Consider the following 22,626-nt stretch of genomic DNA (forward strand, 5'->3'; position numbering starts at 1 on the left):
ATTCATGAAGACTATTGAAGTTTCAGTTAACAATAACAACTACTACCTGCTTAAAAAAATGAAACAAGCTGGAAATTATACATTACTGATTGGTCTGTAGTTTGGAAACGCATTCTTACTGATGCTTTCACGAAGTAATTTCAGCAAATTTGACAAACTTTGATCTGTGTTAGAAATAGCTTAGCATTATTTCAGCACAATTTCATTGCAACTCAAAACTTTTATATATGGTCAAAACAGCAATACAGTAAACCAATGTTCAATAAATTGTTCAAGTCAATAATAATATTAAGTAAATAATAAACAATCCTTGTAGCTTTAACTTAATACATTGTTCTTGACATCATGATTCTGTGAATCTGCCAAGCAAGAGGGCACAGTTATTACTATCCTGGTCAAAATATCAACCTTTAAATATGATGATTATGGGGAAATACCTAAAAAGCTGTTCAGTAGTCTACTGTTTACTTTATATGCACAAATGCACACACACACACACACACACACACACACACACACACACACACACACTATCCATTAAGCATAAAGTGGTTATGAAAATTGTAAATCAGATGACCAGTAAGTAAGTGTGTTTGTCTCAATCCTAAACTCTATGAAAACATAAAACTAAAGGACAGTAGTCTGACAATCCAAAAGAACAATAAAGCAATTATCTTTACTGCTATGATATACTATTCACTATATGCATCTGTCCTATTCCTTTAGTTCATTGTGATAGTGTAGCTGAATGTTTCTGGCACACAGATGATGTGATTCACAGATGTCGTACAGTGCACTTAGAATGCAGTGGCTCAGGGTCGCACACAAACATGCACAAACAGCAGCACTGAATGATGCCTCCGGATATTTGTGTTTCCAAAGCAGGAGTTGCGACCTCACACCTTGCCGTCGGCTGAGCCCAGAGGTTAGCCTGCAGACATTACCATTAAACATGAACAGACAATATCTGTAATGACTAGACTAGACAAACAGAAAAAAAGAAGTGTAAAATGTTATTTGTATAAAGAGAACACTATTTGTATGGGCCCTTCACGGATGTTCACTTCCACATGGCCTTTTATGAAGTGTACATATGACGGTCAGATGAAAGGAAGTAATTTCATTTGTGTTCAAGTTTTACACAAGATTAAAAAAAAAAACAAGACTTAAACTACATATAGCACAAATGTGTAAAAACATTTATGGGCAATGTTTCAAAAACTAGCAAACTGCCTTGCTAGCTGTCTACAATTAAGCATATTTGCATTGCACTATGCTGCTTTTTTATTATTATTCTAGAGGGACGTGTTTTGAGAGCGGCATATGCATTTTGTGTCTTTTGCAGCACCTCAGACGTGACATTGTGTTTTAAAAATGTGGTGCTGAAGTAAAAAGTTGTTTAGCTGTAACTTCTGTGTGAAAAACACGTTTTGTGTGAATAGTCCCAAACTGATTTGCTGAACACTACGCTGCATCTTTACATGCCACGCAAATGGGTTATGAACAACACAACCAAATTGCTACTGATTTTGACATTAGCATGTTGCTAAGCTAACACCCCAATAATAAACATAACTGTAATCACACACACAAATTGGGTGATAGTCAAATTAAGTTCAATTTTTTTTTTTTTTTATTAATACTTAACGGATTATATTGGTCTCCATCGCCTTCCTTAGAGGAACAGTAACACCTAACTTGTATGTCACTGTGGATAAATTTCAAGTTCAGCATGGATTTTTTTTTCCTGTAATATGTGCATGTGATTCTAACTTCAATTCTGGACAAAACAAAGTATCTTAAAAGCTACCTGGTCACTTTTGAAATAGCGTTCACATTGGAAGCAGTAGAGTAGTAGGTGGGTTGGGAATGGCTCATAATAAAGAATACACTGCGAACCATCACTTGAGGTAAAAAAAAAATTAAAAAAAATTACAGGGCACTGGAAAAATTGTAAAATTTTTCCTGTGAAAGTCTGACTTGATGAGCACCACCTCATGAATGCATCTGCTTGTGCAAGATGGGCACACCTGATCCAGGATATGGGGGAGGGGCTGATGATGTAGTGATTAATGAAGCAGATTAGTGGGCCGGGGGGATATGGAGAAACAAGCGATAGCAATCAGGAGATTCAACTTTCATTCCTGGCATTATCGCTGCAGAAGACACTCCTCGAGTGTCTCATGACACACTCACTCGTGTGTGTGAAAGGATGGAAAACTGTGGCAATGCCACTGAGACTTGTGTTTGTGGGTGTATATGCGTGCAAATGTGTGTGTGCACAATGATTGGTGATTGAATAATAAATGCACGGGGACACCTCATGGTGTTTACCAGCCTGGTAGAGACACCTGCTCACCCACACAAACACACGCACACACACGCACACACACACACACACACACACACACACACTTTTGGTTACTGCTCACACCTCTTCTAGCACATAACAAATAATTAAAACCAAACAGTACAAACTGTTTTTTTATGTTAATATTTATAAATATAAAATAATAATAATTTAGCTTGCTCTGCGTGTGTGTGTGTGTGTGTGTGTGTGAATTAATAGCATACAGTTTCATCTACTAAACTCAAACGCGCTCACACACACACACACACACACACGTATATATATATATATATATACACATTCATACATACAGGTATATACAGTACATATATATACATATATGAAATAGGATCAATTTAATTCTAGACTCGTGAAGTGCATTTATAAGTGCAGGGTGTTTGTGTGTTTGAAAGAGATTCAAAATCTTCCTATTTAATTGTGAAACAAACAAGACATGTTTACATTATTCTCAAGGTCTTACAAGCATCTTAAAAGCATTTCTTTCCCAATTAATGGTAAATTAATATCCTGATAAACTTTTATACCATACGATAAAGAAATAAAAATACATATATAATAATATAGAGTATAATATAGTTGCCCGTATCACCCAGCCCTATAACAGAGTGTTTAATGCTGAATAAATATATGCAATGCACAAAGTGACTTAATTTTTCTTTCTTTACAGAGAAAAACAAACATCAAATTGCTGCTAATACCAAATTATGTGGTTTTCACTTTAAATATTTGTGCTACCACCCAAACTGCTCTGACAACACTTTGGATGACACACTATGTCCATCTTGCTGTGGGTTAAACCAACACTCACAAGAGCCATGACTGCTTCCGCTAATAAGCAGCAAATGGAAATTCAACATGCCTTACTGTGCTTCACATCAATGAAAGAGAAAGCATTACATCACTATGGCAACTCAGTGATTTGGTTCAGCTCAGTGACTATTCTGAGGGATTATGGGTTCTTCATAATCAAATCAAGTACCTGGAGGAATCAAAACTGGATATCCAAGTGCTGAAACATTCTTCTGTTAAACAGGATGTTACACAGCAAAACAAAGCCAAGGCAAGCATCATTTTTACTACTGCACATGGATTTGAATAAACCAAGAACACTAAGCTCATTCCACTACGTTTACAGACATATAAAATATAGATAATAGATTTAACACTCGAATGAAAACTAGAAATGTTGTGTTGGCAACTAAATGAAATAAACTATGAAATAGACTAACTATACTAAAAATAAAAAGGAAATACATTTAAATAAAGCTATATGTGACCCTGGACTACAAAACCAGTCTTTCTGAATTTCTGAATAATAAGCTTTCTATTGATGTATGGTTTATTAGGATCTGATAATATTTGGCCGAGATACAACTGTTTGAAAATCTGGAATCTGAGGGTGCAAAAAAAAAAAAAAAAAAAAAACAATCTAAATACTGTGAAAATCGGCTTTAAATTTGTCCAATGAATTCTTAGCAATACATATTACTAATCAAAAATGAAGTTTTGATAGATTTACAGTAGGAAATTTACCAAATATCTTCATGGAACGTGATCTTTACTTAATATCCTAATGATTTTTGGCATAAAAGTAAAATCAATAATTTTTTACCTATTCAATGTTTTTTTTTTTATTATTTTTTTGCTATTGCAAAAAATATAACCCAGCGACAAAATGACAAAAGCACAACAAAATTACTCAATTTTAAAGTGCAATTAAAATGAAAACTGAAACCATGATACTAAATCAAAATATTAATAAAAACTATAGAAGTAATAATAAAAAAAAGTTACAATGGTCTACATGTTCTACCAGTGTAACGTTTTTTAGAGGACTCTTAAAAGTATGAAAAAGCATAAAATTGACTTTTCCTTGTCTGATGTAGTAAACAGACGGCAGGCAAAATAAACAAACAAACAAACAAACCTAAAATTAAAATACTACAATTAAAAAATAAATAGTCTACTAAACTAAAATTAAAAAGTGAACTGAACCTAATTCAAAATAGAAATTATTATTAAAATACAAAATAATATTACATAAATAATACTACAATATCTGTAGCTCAAACTGGAATGGTGCTAGCAACAACAGAACAAAAGGAATGTTGACGATCAAAAAAGTAGTTAGTACATTTAAGTATATAATATTTATTCAACTTTTTGACTGAATGATCAGTTTTCACGAGGGATTTCTGACATTGGAGAGCAGCTGAATGGACCTCTGTTTACGTCTGTAAGACATCTGACACCTCACCGTGTGCTGTAGACCACCTCCTGCTGTGTCCCGGACTGACTTCTTAGGGCTGGGAGAACGAGTGCGAGTCATGTTATTGGAAACAGAGCTATAAGTCTTCTTCAGAAACCCCAAATGCTGACTTGTTTGTCTTAAGGCACCTAAAGCTAAGCAGGACAGAAATTCGTCAACTGCTGGCTGTCCTGCGCTCTCGCTGTCTATCAATCACTGAAATGAAAGTATGAGAGCACGGGGTCAGCAGCAACAGCAGCAGCGTGCAGAGGTGATCCATACTCTGTATTGATTTTAGATTATTCCAGTGCTTCCAAACTTCCCACACACTGCCAGCCCTGCAAAGCATGTTGGGAAGCGCCATAGTTCTCGCAGTGCCACTAAATAAGGTTGGACATGTGATCTGTTGTTGAAAATAATGAGATGCCAGAAAAGAATATATATATATATTTATTATAAATTAATTATTATTTTACATTAATATTAAGCAACACAACCATTTTTAGCTGCTATAATAAGTCTTCTTTTTTTTCATTAGTATTAAATCAGCATATTAGAATGATTTCTGAAGGATCTTGTGACACTGAAGACTGGAGTGATAATGCTGGAATTGCCATAACAGGAATAATTGACATTTTAAATGACATTTATTCAAATAGAAAACAGCTATTTTAAATTATAATAATATTTCACAATATTACAGTTTTACTGTATTTTTCATCAAATAAACGCAGCCATTGTGAGACTTATTTTAAATTACAGACTTACAGACCCCCCCCCAATATATCAGACACATACTATTGTCAAAAGCCATTTCTAGGGTTCAGAAAATTATCAATTACATAAAACTTAAATGTAATAATGTAGTTATTGCTTATTTGCTCCCACCACCAATTTTATTTTAGAGCATTGTATAAATATCCATCCTGCACAACATACCTACATAAACATGCTGTGCACATAAATATTTTGATTAAGTATACAAAAACTGCCAACCCTGCTCTACTCTATTAACTAAAAATAGCTCTGGATACCGGCCAGCGGCACTCTCTTAGTTAACGGAAAACTGCTTCAGTCACAGTCCCCCCCCCCCCCCCCAATTCCACCTTCTATTTTATAACACCGATGTTAAATCTTTAACTAAGGTCTTTAAGGTTTTTCAGATTACTGGAAGGCCTTCATGGTAACAGCGACACAAAAACATGCAGGAAATACAATCGATGCAAGCTGTTTTGTTACAGTGTGGATGCATGGTCACTACATGATCAGAGTAGGAAATGACCTTCAGACCAGATACCAAGCAGAAGAAAGACCAAAATATACAAAGGGAAACTAAACTTTCTAATATGAGTGAATAAAAATTGGCCCCATTTACTTGCATGTGTTTGTTCTTATTAAACTAGGCACAACTTCTGAAACAACATTATACATAACGTTTTAAATGATGCTTCAGTAAACAACAAAAAAAGAAGAATCTGTGTTATATTAGGATATTCATTATATTCAGGGGTGCACATAAGTGGTCCGCAGGTCCGCATGTGTGACCAAAATAAAAAATACATAATATAAATATGTTCTGAGAGCGCATTTGCGTACCGACATGGTTGACAGCTGTTAGTGCACAATTACCATTTTAGATCAAAAACTGTTCTATATAAGTTTTATTTTCGACCTGAAAGCATAAATCTAGGCTATGCCTACCGTTTCAAAGTACAATGCAAAACTGTGACATTCATCCACTGATGCTCTTTAATCAGCAGCATTGCTAAATCCGGAAGCGCGTATACTTACTTGCCGGCAACCCGCCAAAGTAAAAGCCTGCTGATTTTAAGTTTGAATATGATGAAAACGCTTTTGTTTATTTATTTTTAGACGCTTTTTTCCAAAGCGACTTAAAATTGGGGAATACATAAAGTGATTTTTCTTAAAGAGGCAAACAAACAAAGTAGAGTAAATATTAGTATTTTATTTTTAAGTTTATTTACTATAAAATAAATGCATTTGTATTGAATACTAGGACTGCTTTTTATTTTTAATAATATTATCACACACTATTATTTTGTTTATTTACTATTATTTAATAATAAAAAACTAAATAAATAAAGTGCAATAATATTATAACTATTATTAATACATTATTTATAGTTGCATTTAATGGGTCACGCTATATGCAGTGTGAGGACCAAACCAAATCTCCAGGTTCTCTTATGAGAACCAGGCTGAAAAAAAATGTGTGCGCCCCTGATTATATTAGCATAATATAGTCACTTGCGAACTAAAGTCACATTTGCCTTATGACTTAACCATAGCAACAGAACACTAGTGTTTTTCAATAGAGTCTACAGAAAACACACACATACTGTCATTATCAGTTTATTAAATAAAGAGAGCTTTAAAATTGATGCTTTAGTGAACAAAAAATAAGAATCTGTAATATTAGTATATTCATTATATTAGTATTATTATTGTGTAATATAGATGCTTGCATCTACAGTCATGTTGACCTAAGGATCTAACCACAACAAGTGCACACTGCTATAGGTTGAGTATCAGATAGCACATACGTATTGTCATTATTAATTTATTATACCACGGCTTGATTCTGATTGGCTGGTGGGTATGCATTAAAACCATTTAATGCACAGGTAATTCCAAGTCAGATTAATCACCGGTCTATATTATTATACAATTCTGATCAGTAATATGCATTGCTAAAAACTTCATTTGGATAACTTTAAAGGTGATTTTCTCAATATTTCGATTTTTTTTGCACCATTAGATTGTGGATATTCAAAGAGTTGTGTCTCAGCCAAATCCTGTCATATCCTAACAAACCATGCATCAATGGAAAGCTTATTTATTCAGCTTTTATGTGATGCATAATTTAAAAAAAATGCTGTTTATGAAGTAACCAAATTCACAACTTCATTATTGGCAGAAAGAGATGCACAGACGCAGGTAATTCACAAACGCAACTTTCTCCCCCTAAATATAGATCGACTACTAATTAAAGGGTTAGTTCACTCCAAATCTAAATTCTGGGCTCTATCATTCACCAGGCGTGACGTGTGTTTTTTGCTAGTTTTAGCCTGATGTAGTAATCCTTTCCACGTTCCACATTGTTTAAATAACAAATGCATTTGCACCCATTTGTGCGTTCATGGGTGTGCTGGTCTGAAAACAAAGTGTGTTCAGGCGCATTGTTTACGCGTTGCTATTTAGAGGCAACTGAAATAGACTGCACCATAGACCAACTAAAACCTGGTCTAAAGTCAGCTTTTTTTGTTGTTGTTATTTGAAGAGCGTGTTGGTAAAGGCAGGTCCACAGCGCACACACACTCTGCTTATTTTAGAGTTGGAAAAACTGTATTCAGAAACTCTGAAAAACACATGCATGCAAGAATTTAAGTCTAATGTACATTTGATAAGCATCGCAGTTATGTGTACTTACCGAAGATTACACAACCCTCTTGATGTCCTCAAAAAACAGTCTGTTTAATCTGAAAGTGTGTCCACAGGAGTCACTTAGTCAAACATTTACTCAAGGAAGTCATTATGGTGTTGATAAACTGAGTTTGTAGAATAACTACATGAGCGCGGGGGCACGAGGGATTGGGTGGGGGTGAAGAAACATGACAGTTTTCAGAGCTGAGTACATCAACAACTGTTAAAACAGAATGGAACAAACAGCGTCCGCCCAAAAGCTAAATACACAGCCTGTATCTCTTGGATACAAACAGAGCCAACAGCAAACAGTGCTTTCACGAGAATCCAAATACACCAGGAATACTGTAATATATCTGCAACATATTGAAATATTGCTGTAATGTATTGTATGATAGCGTAAGCATGTAAAACCAAATGCTTAACAGACAAACATCCAAGGCGTAGGGCCATAGAAGAGTCTGGAATCATGTCCTCAAATAAAAGAGATGTGGAGAAACCACCACAAAGACATCAGGACTAGATCTTTGTGCTTTCAGCTGCTAATGTGTTTTGGGTGACTGCTTACTGACCAACTAGTATCTATGAATTTTGGCTCAGGTTCCCCCTTCAGTGCAAAGGGCTGTTAACACCAATGACCATAACTACACCTATAACATTTTAACAGTCGTTCTGATTTTACGAGAACAGGGACATCCACACCACAACTCTAACGATAACTGCGCAGAGTAACAATATTAGTGGAATCATTTTTCAGCTCATGAGCAATAAAACCATCAGATTTACACACTATCCATTTAAAGCAAATGACATCATGACTGTAGCATGAGCTTGAAGTAAACAAAACGTAATTGGTGTTAGTTATCCTTGTTGTTATCATTTTTGATGTAAATGGCCCTTAGGTCCATGGGATTTTCTTTTTGGTTTATGGTCTGCTGAACACAAAAAATTAAAATGGAGAACCTACTGTTGAAACTACTTCAACAAACGTTAAAAAGGGTGAAATGCATACAATTGCAGCAAACATTTTACTGTAGTACTGCATCAATATTATGCCACTGCCGACCTTGGAAAACATCTCGATGAAAACGATGAATGAATAATAGAGCAGCTTCCTGATCCTGATCATGTATCTACAGAATGACTCAATTGCCTGCCGGAAAATTTATCTTAAGATGATGCTGTCTGTCTTTTAAAGCATTTTAGTTTGTTTCTAGATGGCCTGTGGTCATAAATCTAGCTTGACCACAGCTTTGGTTTATTGCTGGTACAAAATGTTCTACAGACTTGGTACAGATTGTCCTAAATTGGCTTTCATGACTCCACGAAAAAGGAAATAGCTCTGGTTTTTGCATCAATTTACAGTTCCTGAGCCTCACACTTACTCAATAGAAGTTTTAGTGAAGCACATTAACAGTTTGACATTATATTGACATCTTCTCCAGTTTATGAGTTTATGATGAGGAGCTGCACACTGTCCCTCAAAGTGGTCCACTACAACACAAAGTCACACAGACGAAGCCTGAAGAAGATTCAGCAGACCATCACGACTGGACCAAATACCCCAAAAATCCTTTCCACTAGACTGAACATCGAGGCTCTTGATGCTTACACGTTTACTCACCAGATTATTAATAGAAAATAAAAACTTTGTTTCCATAGCAACAGTTATAGTCCATATGGAAAGTGTCTCCTCTTGTTGCCAAGACAACCAACCTTCGCAGTTGAACGATGTAGAGCTGTTGATCTATTCCCAAACAAGCCTGGACAACATCCAAAACTGACCTCAAGAACAGAGTTTGTCTAATACAGAAATCTTTAGACTTGAGAAAGAAAAACTGATTGGGATTAAGACATTTCCATTTGTTCAGGGATTCTGGGACTGTTTAAAACATTACATGTCTTTCTGTGTTCTCATTAACCCCACAGCAGAGAACTCTAGACTGACTCTAGTTAAATAAATGTAAGCATCATTTCCGCTTCTCTCTGTTACTCTCGCTGCAGACATGAGCTCACAGAAGATTCCATTAACATTGCTGTGTGCACTGAATCCAGGCTTGGGATACGGGCCCAGAATATTCCCACTCCTAAGAAGAGGTCAAGGGTCAACTTGCACGCCCGAAAACTAAACAAGGCCTAAAAATCAGTCCTTACAATGCCCCCCAGTCTTGTGTAAAGCATGTGGAAGTGTTTAATGAATGACTTGGGTTTGGAATTGAGCACTGGTTCCTGTTCAGAACTGGTTCTGAAAAGAAAAAAAAGGTCTGTAATTTTTGCTGATGTAGATGGAACATTAAACTAAAATACTCTGACGGTGTTTTGGGAGAAGTGTTGCACTGCTACTGAATCTACAGTGCCAGAACAAAGATTCCATGCAGATTCAATTAATAAAATGAAACGAAAACAAAAAACAGACAACGAGCAACAGACGTGTGAAGTCTGAACAAAGTTCTCATGTGAGCCAGTCCTTTTTATAGTATCAAAAAGTAAAAAAACTCAGGATTAGTCTCATTCACTGGTTCTTTGCTCACTGACGACGATCCATTTCATTAAGTCCAACACAAAATGGATTAAAAAAAATTATGTGCACTTCGAAAGATTATAATTATTGTTCATGTGTCAATGAGTAGTTAACGATACATATAGAAGATAATACTGCTTTTATTTAAGAGTTAGGACCAAATGTGCAGGATGAAGGTTTTTTTAAGTGCTAAGTGAATAATTATAAAGGTTTTTTAAGTGCTAAATGAATAATTAAAAAAACTGCTAAAGAAACAAGTGAGATCAGAAACAGAAAAATGGATAACTAAGAAATCTTCTTTGTATTAATAAGCACTATGTAAAATGGTCTGCACCGTTTCATATCAGATTGACAGAAACACATGAGCAGTTGTGGGAATTTTGTTGCTGCTTGTCAAATTGAGGATATCTGGTTTGTATTAAGAGTCTTACTATAGACATTTATAGCTTTTTTCTCTGAAGTAATTTTGGTCAAGGCTTCTTGCACCAAAAATACTCTGAATAAAACAGACAGTTTTTGCTTTTGCTACTTTAAGACCTCTATTCATAAATGAGCTCTGTTATGATTGGATAATTTCCTAACGTAATCTGATTCGCAGAGTGGGCTGACTACTAAATAATGAATGTTCCCTATTAACAGTCCATTAAAAGCTTGCAAATGTTATGATCGTATACTTGGAACAAAAGAGAAGTGCCATGTCCGCATTACGTCAACACAAAAAAGTCCTCAGCACAAACTTGTAACATAATTCAGTTCAGACAAGTTGATTAATATCTGGAAGAAACAACCACCATCAGCTCAAACGCAAACATCAGCGGTAGCTAAAAGTTCTTATACTTACGTTCCCAAAACCTCTTTAAAGTCATAGATGTCCTTGACGTTCGATGTTTTCTTTTTCCAAGAGTGTCCATCCTCTCCCAATGGCATTTTGCTACGGTCAGTGTTGGATAAACTGAGAGAAGAAGAGGAAACCATTCAATTACTATGCTACGCAACACAATCCTACAGATTTTTCAGGCCCAATCTTACATTTAGTGACATGAAATTTCCCAGAAACTAACTCGGCTTCAGCTGAATTTCTAAAAACTTTGACCTGTAGGGCAATTCACTTGGATTTTGACCTCACCATGTGGAAATATTCAGGTTTACATGACTGCAGTATCATTTAGCCTAAAAGTGTCACCTTAAGACACATGATGTGTCTTTTAAGCATTACAAACTTTGACGATGTGTAAACTGATCAGTATTAAGACACCATCATGTCAAAGCAAGTGCTCCCCTTCTGTCTGTTTTCCCTTGAGTATTTCAAAGCATGAGTTCTGAGAACTCCACACCTCTATAACCCAGGCCTTTCTTATTTAGCTCAGTCTTCAGTGAGACATGACAGTGTAAACTGAGCTCATTCAGCCGCAACTACTTAAAAGATCTTGCTAAAATTTAATTCTTAGCTGATTAAGCATGGTGGAAACTAATTATTTTCTCTTAATTCAAGACACTAAGAAAAACTAATTTTTCCTGCTACTTACCTGTTCTATACCTGATCAAAGCATCCATCCGGACAAAAATGGCTAAAGGGCACTGTTAGGAGCCATTCATGCAGAAAACGTTTTTGTTCTTAAAAATGCAAAACAGAGTCGTTTATAATAAAAAAATATTGCATTGGTTACAATGTAATAGCTCTGGAATATAACAAGTAGAAATATCGGTTAAGCTTTATGTAATTATCAGGGCTGGGCAAGTTAATGCATTGTTATCAAATTAATGCATTAATTGACTAACGCCGATAATTATTTTTTTCACACGTTAAAGCTGTTTTTTTATTATTATGAAAGTCCATTGCCCACTGGCTCTGAATACACATACAGACAAGTCATGGGTAACAGGAGGGATGCTCGCGATCAAATTATTTAGGCTAAGCATCAACATTCACTCTCCACTGTTATTTTTAACAGAAAAGAATGCAACGAGCTCGTAATCACTTATTAAAATATAGGAAATAGGAAGTTTCCGATATCACATAAAGACAGCAGAGTGGAGTGAATAGTTTTGTTAACTTTGTGGTTTATTATTTTGAGTTGTATGGGATACGTAACACACGTCCCTCTCACAATATATTGCGTTACATATCTATCGCTTTTGGCGTTTCAGAAAATATTCACGCAATCATGCAACACGTATCAGAAGATCTGCACTCCAGTGTGGTTAGCGCTCACACTCGCTGATCTATATATAACTGAACCGCACTCTTGCCCACCTCTTCCCACGAGCCAGGGACTGCTAAAGCTATCACACTAGTCAAATGAACGAGGCTTTGGGGGTTAAGATTGCCTAGTGTGAGCCCACCCTAATTATTCTCCCAAATCCCGCACACACGAGTCTCTACCCACTTGTCCCACACCGCACTCTGCTGTGATGGGTCCTGTGATCGTGCTCGTGCTCGTGCTCGTCTCTAATAGGAAGGTGCCTGTTATAATGTTATGATCGAGGCTCTGGACTCTGAGCTTAACTTGTTTTTCTATAACAAACTATAAAATATTTACCTGTCCTGGCAGTGACAAATAGCTTGTTTAATTACATTAATGTTAATAAGTTAAATATTTTCACTGCTACTATGTAAAAGGAGCATCTTATTTGTTTAAAGTGTTTGCAAACCATGTTATTGCACTTTTGTTCATATAGCAGTACTTTTAAATGAAAAAAGTGCAAATTAGTTTTGTGCATAACAATGTGATTAATCGCAGACAATCATGCGATTAATCGCAATTTAAAAAAAAATAATAATCGTTGCCCAGCACTAGTAATTATACATTTAAGTACTGAGTAATATTAATTAATTACATGTACTTACTACATAATTAGCGTTAAAATTTGGCTTAGGGTTACGTCCATGTAATTATGCACAATCAATTGTTATTATGACAGTGCATGTAAAATATGAAACCTTCCAATAAAGTGTTACCTAAATGTCACATGGCTTTCAGACAACCTGTCCTCCAACCAATACGCTCGTATAGGTCGTTTGTCCAAATCCCTGAAATACGACCCATCAGAGCGTATACTACAATTGCGCCCCTATCGGCAAAAGGTCGTTTTCATATTAATGTCTTGTACTCTTTTATTTGCACTCTGATTTGTGTTTCGTGTAGCTCAGTTAGTAGATTATTGCATTATACCTTTATATGCAATCATGCTATCATGGGTTCGATCCCAGAGAACGGACGTGCACGAAAATGTATATGCTCAATAAATCATAATTTAGCATGATTTCTATGAGGGTTAGGTTTAGGGGTGGGGTTAGGTGTGGTCATTCGAACGAATAACCCACCTAGTAAAATATGTAGGAAATACTGTGAGATCGGTGTAAAAAGTCCACACATTGCATTTAAATAAACGTGCGTTTTGATTGGTAATGACGTTGTACGTCATTTCATGACGACAGACGCAACGCGATACTGTCATTATTTTTACGCCCACTAGAGGGCGCTTAACTTTAAAACGTAAATATAACTTTAAACTTTACTTAAAGTTTAACGTTTAACGTTAAACGTAAATATAGGTTGTAATAAGGTGCTTGCACAAACGACCTATATGGCCGTTTTTTGTTGGAGGACAGGCTCCTTTCATAACAAAACCTAAAATGTGTGACTTTGTAAATCTGTAAATAGTGTTTTGCCATTTGATTTTCACCAGCACGATTCACGAGTCACCAAACAGCTCAGGAGCTGTGAATGTTACTTTCACTCCACACAGCCGTAGGGATATCCTAAGACCAATGCCGAAATAACATTCATGCAGCTTTGCACATTCGGTCGCCCAGCAGGCCTGCAATCTTCAGCAATCGCTTTCAGGAGAGACTCATGACTTGTTGCGTGGGGGTTCATTGTGTCTGTTTTGTCTATATTCTTCGTGCTTAAAGTCATCATCATCAACTCATGCCAAACCATTTTACCTACTGTCAATCATAATGGTCTACTGTGCTGTTTTTTGCTATGTCTATTTTAACTTAAAAACAGTTGGTTTTTTACTGTATTCTTTCTTTGTAATGACAATGTTTCCATGGGAACCCGGTGATCCACAGTGCGTCTGGATCCAAATGGCAAGCTAATAGAGCAGCTGCGGTGGGATCTCGGTTGCTTTAGGCATACAGTTTGGGTAAACACTCTAAACTGTTTAAATATGTGCATTTATGGAGGGCTGTCTCTCCGGTAAACCTAAGTTAGTTGTTTCTTAATCGGAGGCAGTACATTTCCTCTTTCCTAAAACAGAAGTTATGCAATATTGGGTAGTGTCACAACCATGTTACACTGATAAGACATCCGAGCGTTTTGTGTGCTAGAACCAAAATTTAAGTCATAGCTGAACTAGGCATACATTAAAGATAGTTTGGGGTTTAGGAAGTTAAACTCTTTAATGACAGCAACTGTGGCATGCTGTAATAGAACAGAAAATAGATCAAACCTAGTTTATGCAAAGCTCATTTGTATCTCGTCCTATTATTTTATGCAAATATATACATTAAAGATGCTACTCATACACACAATTAACACACTTCTTCTGTAATACACTGTTAGGGTGTGATGTGCTAATGAAGAAAAAGCTTCATTAAAATAATTAAATTCTTGCAAAATGTGGTGCGACCAATAAAGCAATATGACGCAAACAGTGTACAAAAATATGCAGCAATTAAAAATGTGAAATTATATCAAAGAGAGGACCTGTTAAGACTTCATGGTCAATGAGTCTCTTGAAAAATTAGATAATTTTACCTATTAATGAAATTACAAGTTTAGGTTTTAAATTATCATACCAAACTTAATAAAAATGCACAACAATAATAATGACTAAGATTGACGGTTGAATTTTTTTCTTCAAATGGTTTAGATGATTTTTGTCCAAAAGCCTCGATAAACCAACATGAATCACACATTTTCTTTATCGTGCATGATTTTTTTATTCTTCTTCTGGAAAATTCCCATATCAAACAAACAAAAATTAAATACATTTCCTTGCAATTACCATTTTTAGGATATGAACTGCATGTTATCCCATAGACTTCCATTGTAAGTTGTATTTTAGTTCACGGTGTTAATATGGATTCACCATGATATTTAATGGGTAACATCAGACTTCTCAATAGACCACAGGATGTAGTGCATTAGGAAATACTTGATGTCCCGGCACAATTAAACTGACTCCACAAATACTGATTTCTCAAAGCGCTACACTGCATTACCGTAATAACTGAAATTCTGATTCATTATTGCTACGATCACACTTTTGGTTTAACATTATACAAACATAATACTGGAAATCTCTCTTAAAAATGGTATACTTCCTTAAAACTTCTGCATTACATACAGATGACAACCCCACACAGCTGAAGACGAGAGTGCATGAATTAAACGTGATGCCCGGGCTGACATCTAACATGGACACATGCAAAGAAGATGGAAGACATTCAATTCTCTCTATTGACAAACCCATTTTCTTATTGAGAATCACCACCAGAGCATCCAGACACATCCCTGAGTTAGACTAAACTCCATCCAAGCAAAATATGAACACACACCAAAGATTTAAAGGCATCCCAAATCTCAGGCAAGAAGTTTTAAGAATCATATACATAGGCACCATATATCATAGCAAAGATATTTGCATCACTGTGCATGCAGGTCCAGAGGTAGAAAGGGTTTTAATTCACCGCTTGTTAGTGTGGAACCAAGTAGAGGTCAAGAAATAGATTATAGAAGAGCTATGAACTAACCCACATTGAAAGGAGAATCAAAAGGCAAGCTTGAAGGATTGAAAACAGACACATTCATACACAACGCTACCATCTAGATCATCATGCAGCATTCAAAATGTTGAATTCATCAGACAGATGATGGAGATACTCACTGGTTTCCCATGGCTGCTCAGAAGAGGACAGAAGAGATACAGAGTGACACCTAAACCTTCAGCAGGTTGGAACAATCACACCACACTCAGAACAATTCATTATTCGTGCTAATAGAGTCTGTCATGGGCGTTTATGACCACAAGCTGCGCTTCCCCTTTTAAGGTGAGCTATCTAACCACAACATAACTCAAACTCAGGAAGTATAGAGCTTACATACAACTTTAGCGAGTCTTCTCTCACCCTAAAAAGGGCCTCCCTCCACTTCAGGATGTGCAAAAACAATCTATATAATGACTTGCTTTATCTGTTTGAAAGGTTTCAAAATCAACACCTGTCAGTGATCATTAGAACTGTGACATCGACACAAACCCCCAAATTGGGGAAGCTCATAACAACTCAATTGTTGGTCTGTTCTCTACACATAGCATCTCAATATACTGCTTTATTTATGCTTTTTTTGTTGTTATTTGTGGAGCTTAATAGACTTTGCAGCTATGATCTGTTGCAAAATAGGGCTGGGTCCACAACACCTATTAATCAATATTAATCGATCTTCATTTTGATTTTACAATATTTAAAGGGGTCATATGACGTTGCTAAAAAGAACATTATTTGGTGTATTTGGTCTAATGCGTTGTGTATGTGGATTAAGTTTAAAAAACATATTATTTTCCACATACTCTACATTATTGTTGCTCCTCTCTGCCCCACCTTTCTTAAACGTGTCAATTTTTACAAAGCTCATCGGTCTGAAAAGCGAGGTGTGCTCTGATTGGCCAGCTATCCAGTGCGTTGTGATTGGCTGAATACCACAAGAAATGTTACGCTCCTTAACATACTGTGATGCCATCTCCCAGCGTGACAAGACAAAACCAATAAAACCCATTGTAAACAAGGCATTTGTTGCATCCAGTGGGGACATAATTACTAATTAATGATTAATTTATTAAAGTAGTTTCGCTTTCACAATGAAACACACATGGCACCGGCGGCAACAGCGAGAATAAATGGTTATGTCTTCTTTCTTTGAGTGTACATTTGCCCAGCGATATGCAAATCTTCTCACATCGTGATGTAGACATGTGGGGGCGTGTTTAAATGAGCTGTTTTGGGTTCCCATGACTTCCACTGTGTGAGCAAAGACCACTTTTGTTTTCCACAGAAGAAAGTCATTCAAGTTTGGAATGACATAAGGGTGATAAAATAATAACAGAATTTTCATTTTGGTTGCACTGTCTCTTTAAGCATGGATGAGATGCCGTCAGATACACAAATGCCATATGGTTGCTTGCGACAAACAACCCATCAACAAGTGTGTGATCCACATGTTATTTGCACACAGGTACAAAGCTCAGCTTTTAATTATAGCACATGACTTGCTCTATAACAAAAAGCTCTCTTTTTTTATGTGCAAATAGCTCCGTCAAAGTGCAGTGCCCTCGACATGACTCCAAAGGGAAGTGAATGCCGCGGGAAAGCATAGGGAAGTTCAGCTGTCGCTTTGTTACTGTTTTAGAATACTTATAATGCAGTGATAACTGTGACTTTATTTCCTTCTACAGCCTAGTACAGAACTGCACAACTGACTGCACAAACAAAAGCTTTGCAAAGTGGAAGATACGCTGCTTGTAACCAGCCCTAACATGAATGCGTCTATCTGCACATCAATCACATCCTGACTTTCAGAGCAGCCCACAACGACTGATAAAGGCTAGATCTATTCTAGTACACCAACCGGTCAAATACTAGACTGTAACCAGCTCCATCTGAGGTTATTAATTGCTAAAACCAGCAGGCTGTCTGAGTCCTAAGAATGTTCAAATGAGGAAATCAAACAGCCAGAATGCTTTAAATAATGCCAACACTGGCTGTGCCAAAGAGGAGGAAAAATCACAAGAATGCAGAAAAGAAATGCTAATGGGCTGAGAGAGAAAGGGCACACATGTGACTGGTTAAAAGAAACAGATGATATGTTCAGATAAGATAACTGATTAAACTAAAACATCAAACATTTTCAGTCAGGCTTTGTCCTTTTACGGTCAAATACAGTGAAGTGTAATTTCATATATTTTAAATAATTTGTTTTCGAGTTTTTGAGCATTTTAATTGGGATGCACAATATATTGGAGGTCATATTGATATTAAGAAAATATGTTCATTTGTAATGTTAGTGTTATCTATATATATATATATATATATATATAATTTATTTATTTATTTATTTTTTAAAGCAGCTGTACATTATAAGTTTGATATAGTTTGAAGTGCTTGCCTTGGATGCAATAAGCCGTTAGTTTTTCTAATAAGGCTCACAAAAATGTAAGTCAAAATTTTGATTTATCTGCTTATGTGTTGGTTAGCAGCTTCCATATTTAAAGAATGGCAAGAAAAAAAATCTGTCTATGCATCCCTACTTATTTATTTATTGTTTTATCATCTCATGACCTTTACAAATAAACAGTCCACTTTTTGCTGCTTTAAGGCTTTCTTTTAATGTTTGTGTAAAATGAAATAAATCACTTTGCTAAGCAATTTTTCTCACGTGGTTTTGCGGTCACCTTTGATGGGTTTTAACAGTGCCACTTTTGAGGATACAGCCTGAATTAAACCTTTTGAAAAAGTCATAATGTCAGTTATGAACTCCATTACAGTAAAGATGTCAACGTGGAATGGCATGGCACTGACACATACTGACTGATAAACACAGTTGATAATTTGCTGAAATGCTAACTAGTATGAAGTCAGAATATTGCAGATGTTCAAAAGAGTCAAATTTTGTAATTTAGTAGTCTATCTTTAAATGCTGCTGGGATGTGTTTTTATTTTAAACTTGCAGAGTTTTCAATACAACCGAGAAATATATAGTTAAACATATAAGAAATCAAGAAATTGATGCATCATAATGACAATGTAAATATACATATATATATATATATATACATATATATATACATATATATATATATATACATATATATATACATATATATATATATACATATATATATATATATACATATATATATATATACATATATATACATATATATATATACATATATATATATATATATATATATATACATATATATACATATATATATATATATATATATATATATATATACATATATATATATATACATATATATATATACATATATATATATACATATATATATACACATATATATACACATATATATATATACATATATATATATATATATACATATATATATATATACATACATATATATATACATACATATATATATATATATACATACATATATATATACATACATATATATATATATATATATATATATATATACATACATATATATATATATATATATATATATATATATATATACATATATATATAGTTTCTCATCTCCAATCATTGTATCCTATCAAACTATCAGCTGTTAAAGTTTCAGTGCATTCAAAGACTATAGGAGCGGTTGACCACATCCTCTAATAGGCGAGATAACTAACCCATCATAAAGTCATGTGGAGTAGAGACAACCAGCTAACTCAAACTAAAACCTACTGTAAGGTCTTAATCTGTGCGACTAGCTTGCATTTGTAGTGCATGTCATGCAGCAGTTATCGATCATGCACGCCTGTCCTCAACATGTCGTGTTAGACACAGCGTTAAATGCAGTGGATGTGTGTACCTGTGTATCGCAGGGGTGCAGCAGAAGCGCGTCTCCGGCTGTTGTTCTGAACGCGGTGCGCTCGCGGGTCTCGCGGAGCTCTGGCTGCCGCTTCCTCCGGCTGACCCAGTCTCAGCGCGCCCTGACGTCACAGCGCCTCTACAGCTCTACGCCTATCAGGTGAAAGAGATAGCTGACTCTCAGGTAATGGGGCGGGGCTATGTCTGTCCTAATCGGTGTTCCTAGAATTTGATTTTTATAGCTGCTTTATCTGATATCTGATATATGAATGAATATATTCAGCAAAGATGCATTAAATTGATTTATGTAGGCTATTGCTGTTATTAAGCAGCAAAAACTGCTTGCAGCACTGACAATAATTACAGCATTTGTTAATAATCTAGCACTAAATCAGCATATGCTATTAGAATAGCCTATATGATTTACAAAAATATGCGCATCCTATCTCGTATTTTTCATTTTCATGTAGTTGCCAAGTTATAGGCAGTTGCATAATGTATAAAGTGGAATATAGACATCCAATGTGGTACAATATGTGACGTCAACAGTTTAAATGCATTTTAAATTTTAAACTGTTCACTTCGTTCACAAAAAAAAGAGATTGAGAAAAAAAATCATGTTGCTTGTTTAATTAAGGCTGATGGTTTTGTTGGTGGTTAATACGTTAATAAAAACATTACGCCACCTACTGGTGAAAAAAAATGACTTGGGCTATACTGGTTATTAACACACAACTTTAATCTTTATAAGACTTTCCATACTAAATATTGATTTAAAATATTTGCAGATGTTAATTAATTAATTATGACATAAACAACAGTCTCTCTGTTTTTCTTTCTTGTCGCGTGTCGCCGCGCCGTAAGATGGCGCTGTTCTCAAACTGTGCGCACACATTAATCCCGAGCGCGCAGCGTTAACGCGCTCAGTTGCCTGGTGACGCTGAAGCTGTGTTCGGCTGTTTCCTGTGCTCCGTGTCACCCAAAAGGCCGGGGAGCAGTTCAGGAAGACGGGTGGGCGGAAGACAGCTGATCTGTGACTGGAGTGTGCATGGTAGGAAGTGGAGTAGAATCCGGTAGCGATCCGGAAATGGAGGATGAAAATTTTGGCGCGGAAGGTGGAGATAGTGAATGGAGTACAGTAGGAAATCGGAAAAGGAAGAAAAATAGAAGAAATGAATCGGAAACTGAAAGTGAGAATGGATTACACGTGACAAGGGGAAGGAAAGAAGAGTTTAAGGTATTGTTGAAATTAGATGCTGGATCTTTCAGTGTCATTAATCCACTGAAATTATCTAAAGTGATTAAGGAAAAAATAGGACTGGTTGAAAGTGTGAAGAAGTTGAGGGATGGTAGATTGATTATATATTGTAAGGACAGTAGACAACAGAAAAAGGCTCTAGAAATTAAAACGATCATGGGACAGGGTGTGAATTGTTCAGTTCAAGAAGAAAAGAAATGGGTTAAAGGAGTAATTACAGGGATCCCTACTGATGTAACAGAGGAAAAGATTAAGAAAGGTCTTACGGGAGGCGCAGTAATTGGTGTGAAAAGACTTAAATGTAATAGAAACAATGAAAGGGGAGATAGTCTATCAGTGATGATTCAGTTTGATGAGGATAAGCTGCCAAGTAAAGTCTTTTTAGGATTTATGAGTTTCTCGGTTAGGCTTTACGTACCCCCTCCACTAAGATGCTACAAATGCCAAAAGTTTGGACATGTAGCGGCTGTATGCAGAGGTAAACAAAGGTGTGCGAGATGCGGTGGAGAGCATGAATATGGCAAATGCGAGCAAGGAGTTGATCCCAAGTGTTGTAATTGCGGAGGGGAGCATAGTGCGGGGTATGGAGGATGTGAGGTGAGGAAAAATGCAGCTCAAGTGCAAAATGTAAGAATAAAGGAAGGATTGTCATATTCGGAGGCGGTGAAGAAAGTAGGAAATACTTTGGAATCAGGGGATAAAGGTAAAGGAATTCCTCAACAAAAGATGGAAACGGCTCAGGGAAAAACTAAAGAGAGCTTTGGGATTAAGAATAATGTGGCATTTGTAACCTTTATAGCTGAAGTGGTGAATTGTTCTGCGCAAACAGAAAGCCGGACTGAAAGAATCAGAATAATAATAAAAGCAGCTGAAAAATATCTAGAGATTGAGGGGATTTCTGTGGAAATGATTAATGAAAAATTAAAGATGCAGTTAACAAATACGCAAGCAGGATGTGGTGGTTCATAATGGTGCTTTTAATATTCCAGTGGAATGCGAGAAGCTTAATTGCTAATGGACAAGAGTTTAAAAAATTCATCTCTGATCTGGATAAAAGACCAGATATTATATGTATACAGGAGACATGGTTTAAACCTCAGTTAAATTTTGTTTTGCAAGGGTATCAACTAATTAGGAAAGATAGGAAAAACTGTAATGGAGGTGGGGTAGCAATATTTATAAAACAAGGGGTGGGATACA

General features: G+C 35.8%; 1 protein-coding gene across 2 annotated transcripts in view; it reads right to left on the reverse strand.

Moving 5' to 3' along the window:
* Window positions 1-20,324, reverse strand: part of camk1b (calcium/calmodulin-dependent protein kinase Ib) — a 42,684-nt gene extending 22,360 nt beyond the window's left edge. The window contains exons 1-2 of one of the 2 annotated variants that reach the window (XM_059538445.1): window positions 20,170-20,324; window positions 11,426-11,536 (exon numbers count right to left, since the gene is read on the reverse strand). In XM_059538445.1, coding sequence (XP_059394428.1) covers window positions 11,426-11,511 — 86 coding nt within the window. In that variant the 5' untranslated portion in view covers window positions 11,512-11,536; window positions 20,170-20,324. Of the gene's footprint in view, window positions 1-11,425; window positions 11,537-16,482; window positions 16,653-20,169 lie in introns of those variants that run through there. The other variant, XM_059538444.1, reaches the window with a different exon arrangement.
* Window positions 20,325-22,626: the final 2,302 nt, after the last annotated feature.

This window comes from Carassius carassius, chromosome 44 (genome assembly GCF_963082965.1).
Source record: "Carassius carassius chromosome 44, fCarCar2.1, whole genome shotgun sequence".
NCBI classification, from domain to species: Eukaryota; Metazoa; Chordata; class Actinopteri; order Cypriniformes; family Cyprinidae; genus Carassius; species Carassius carassius.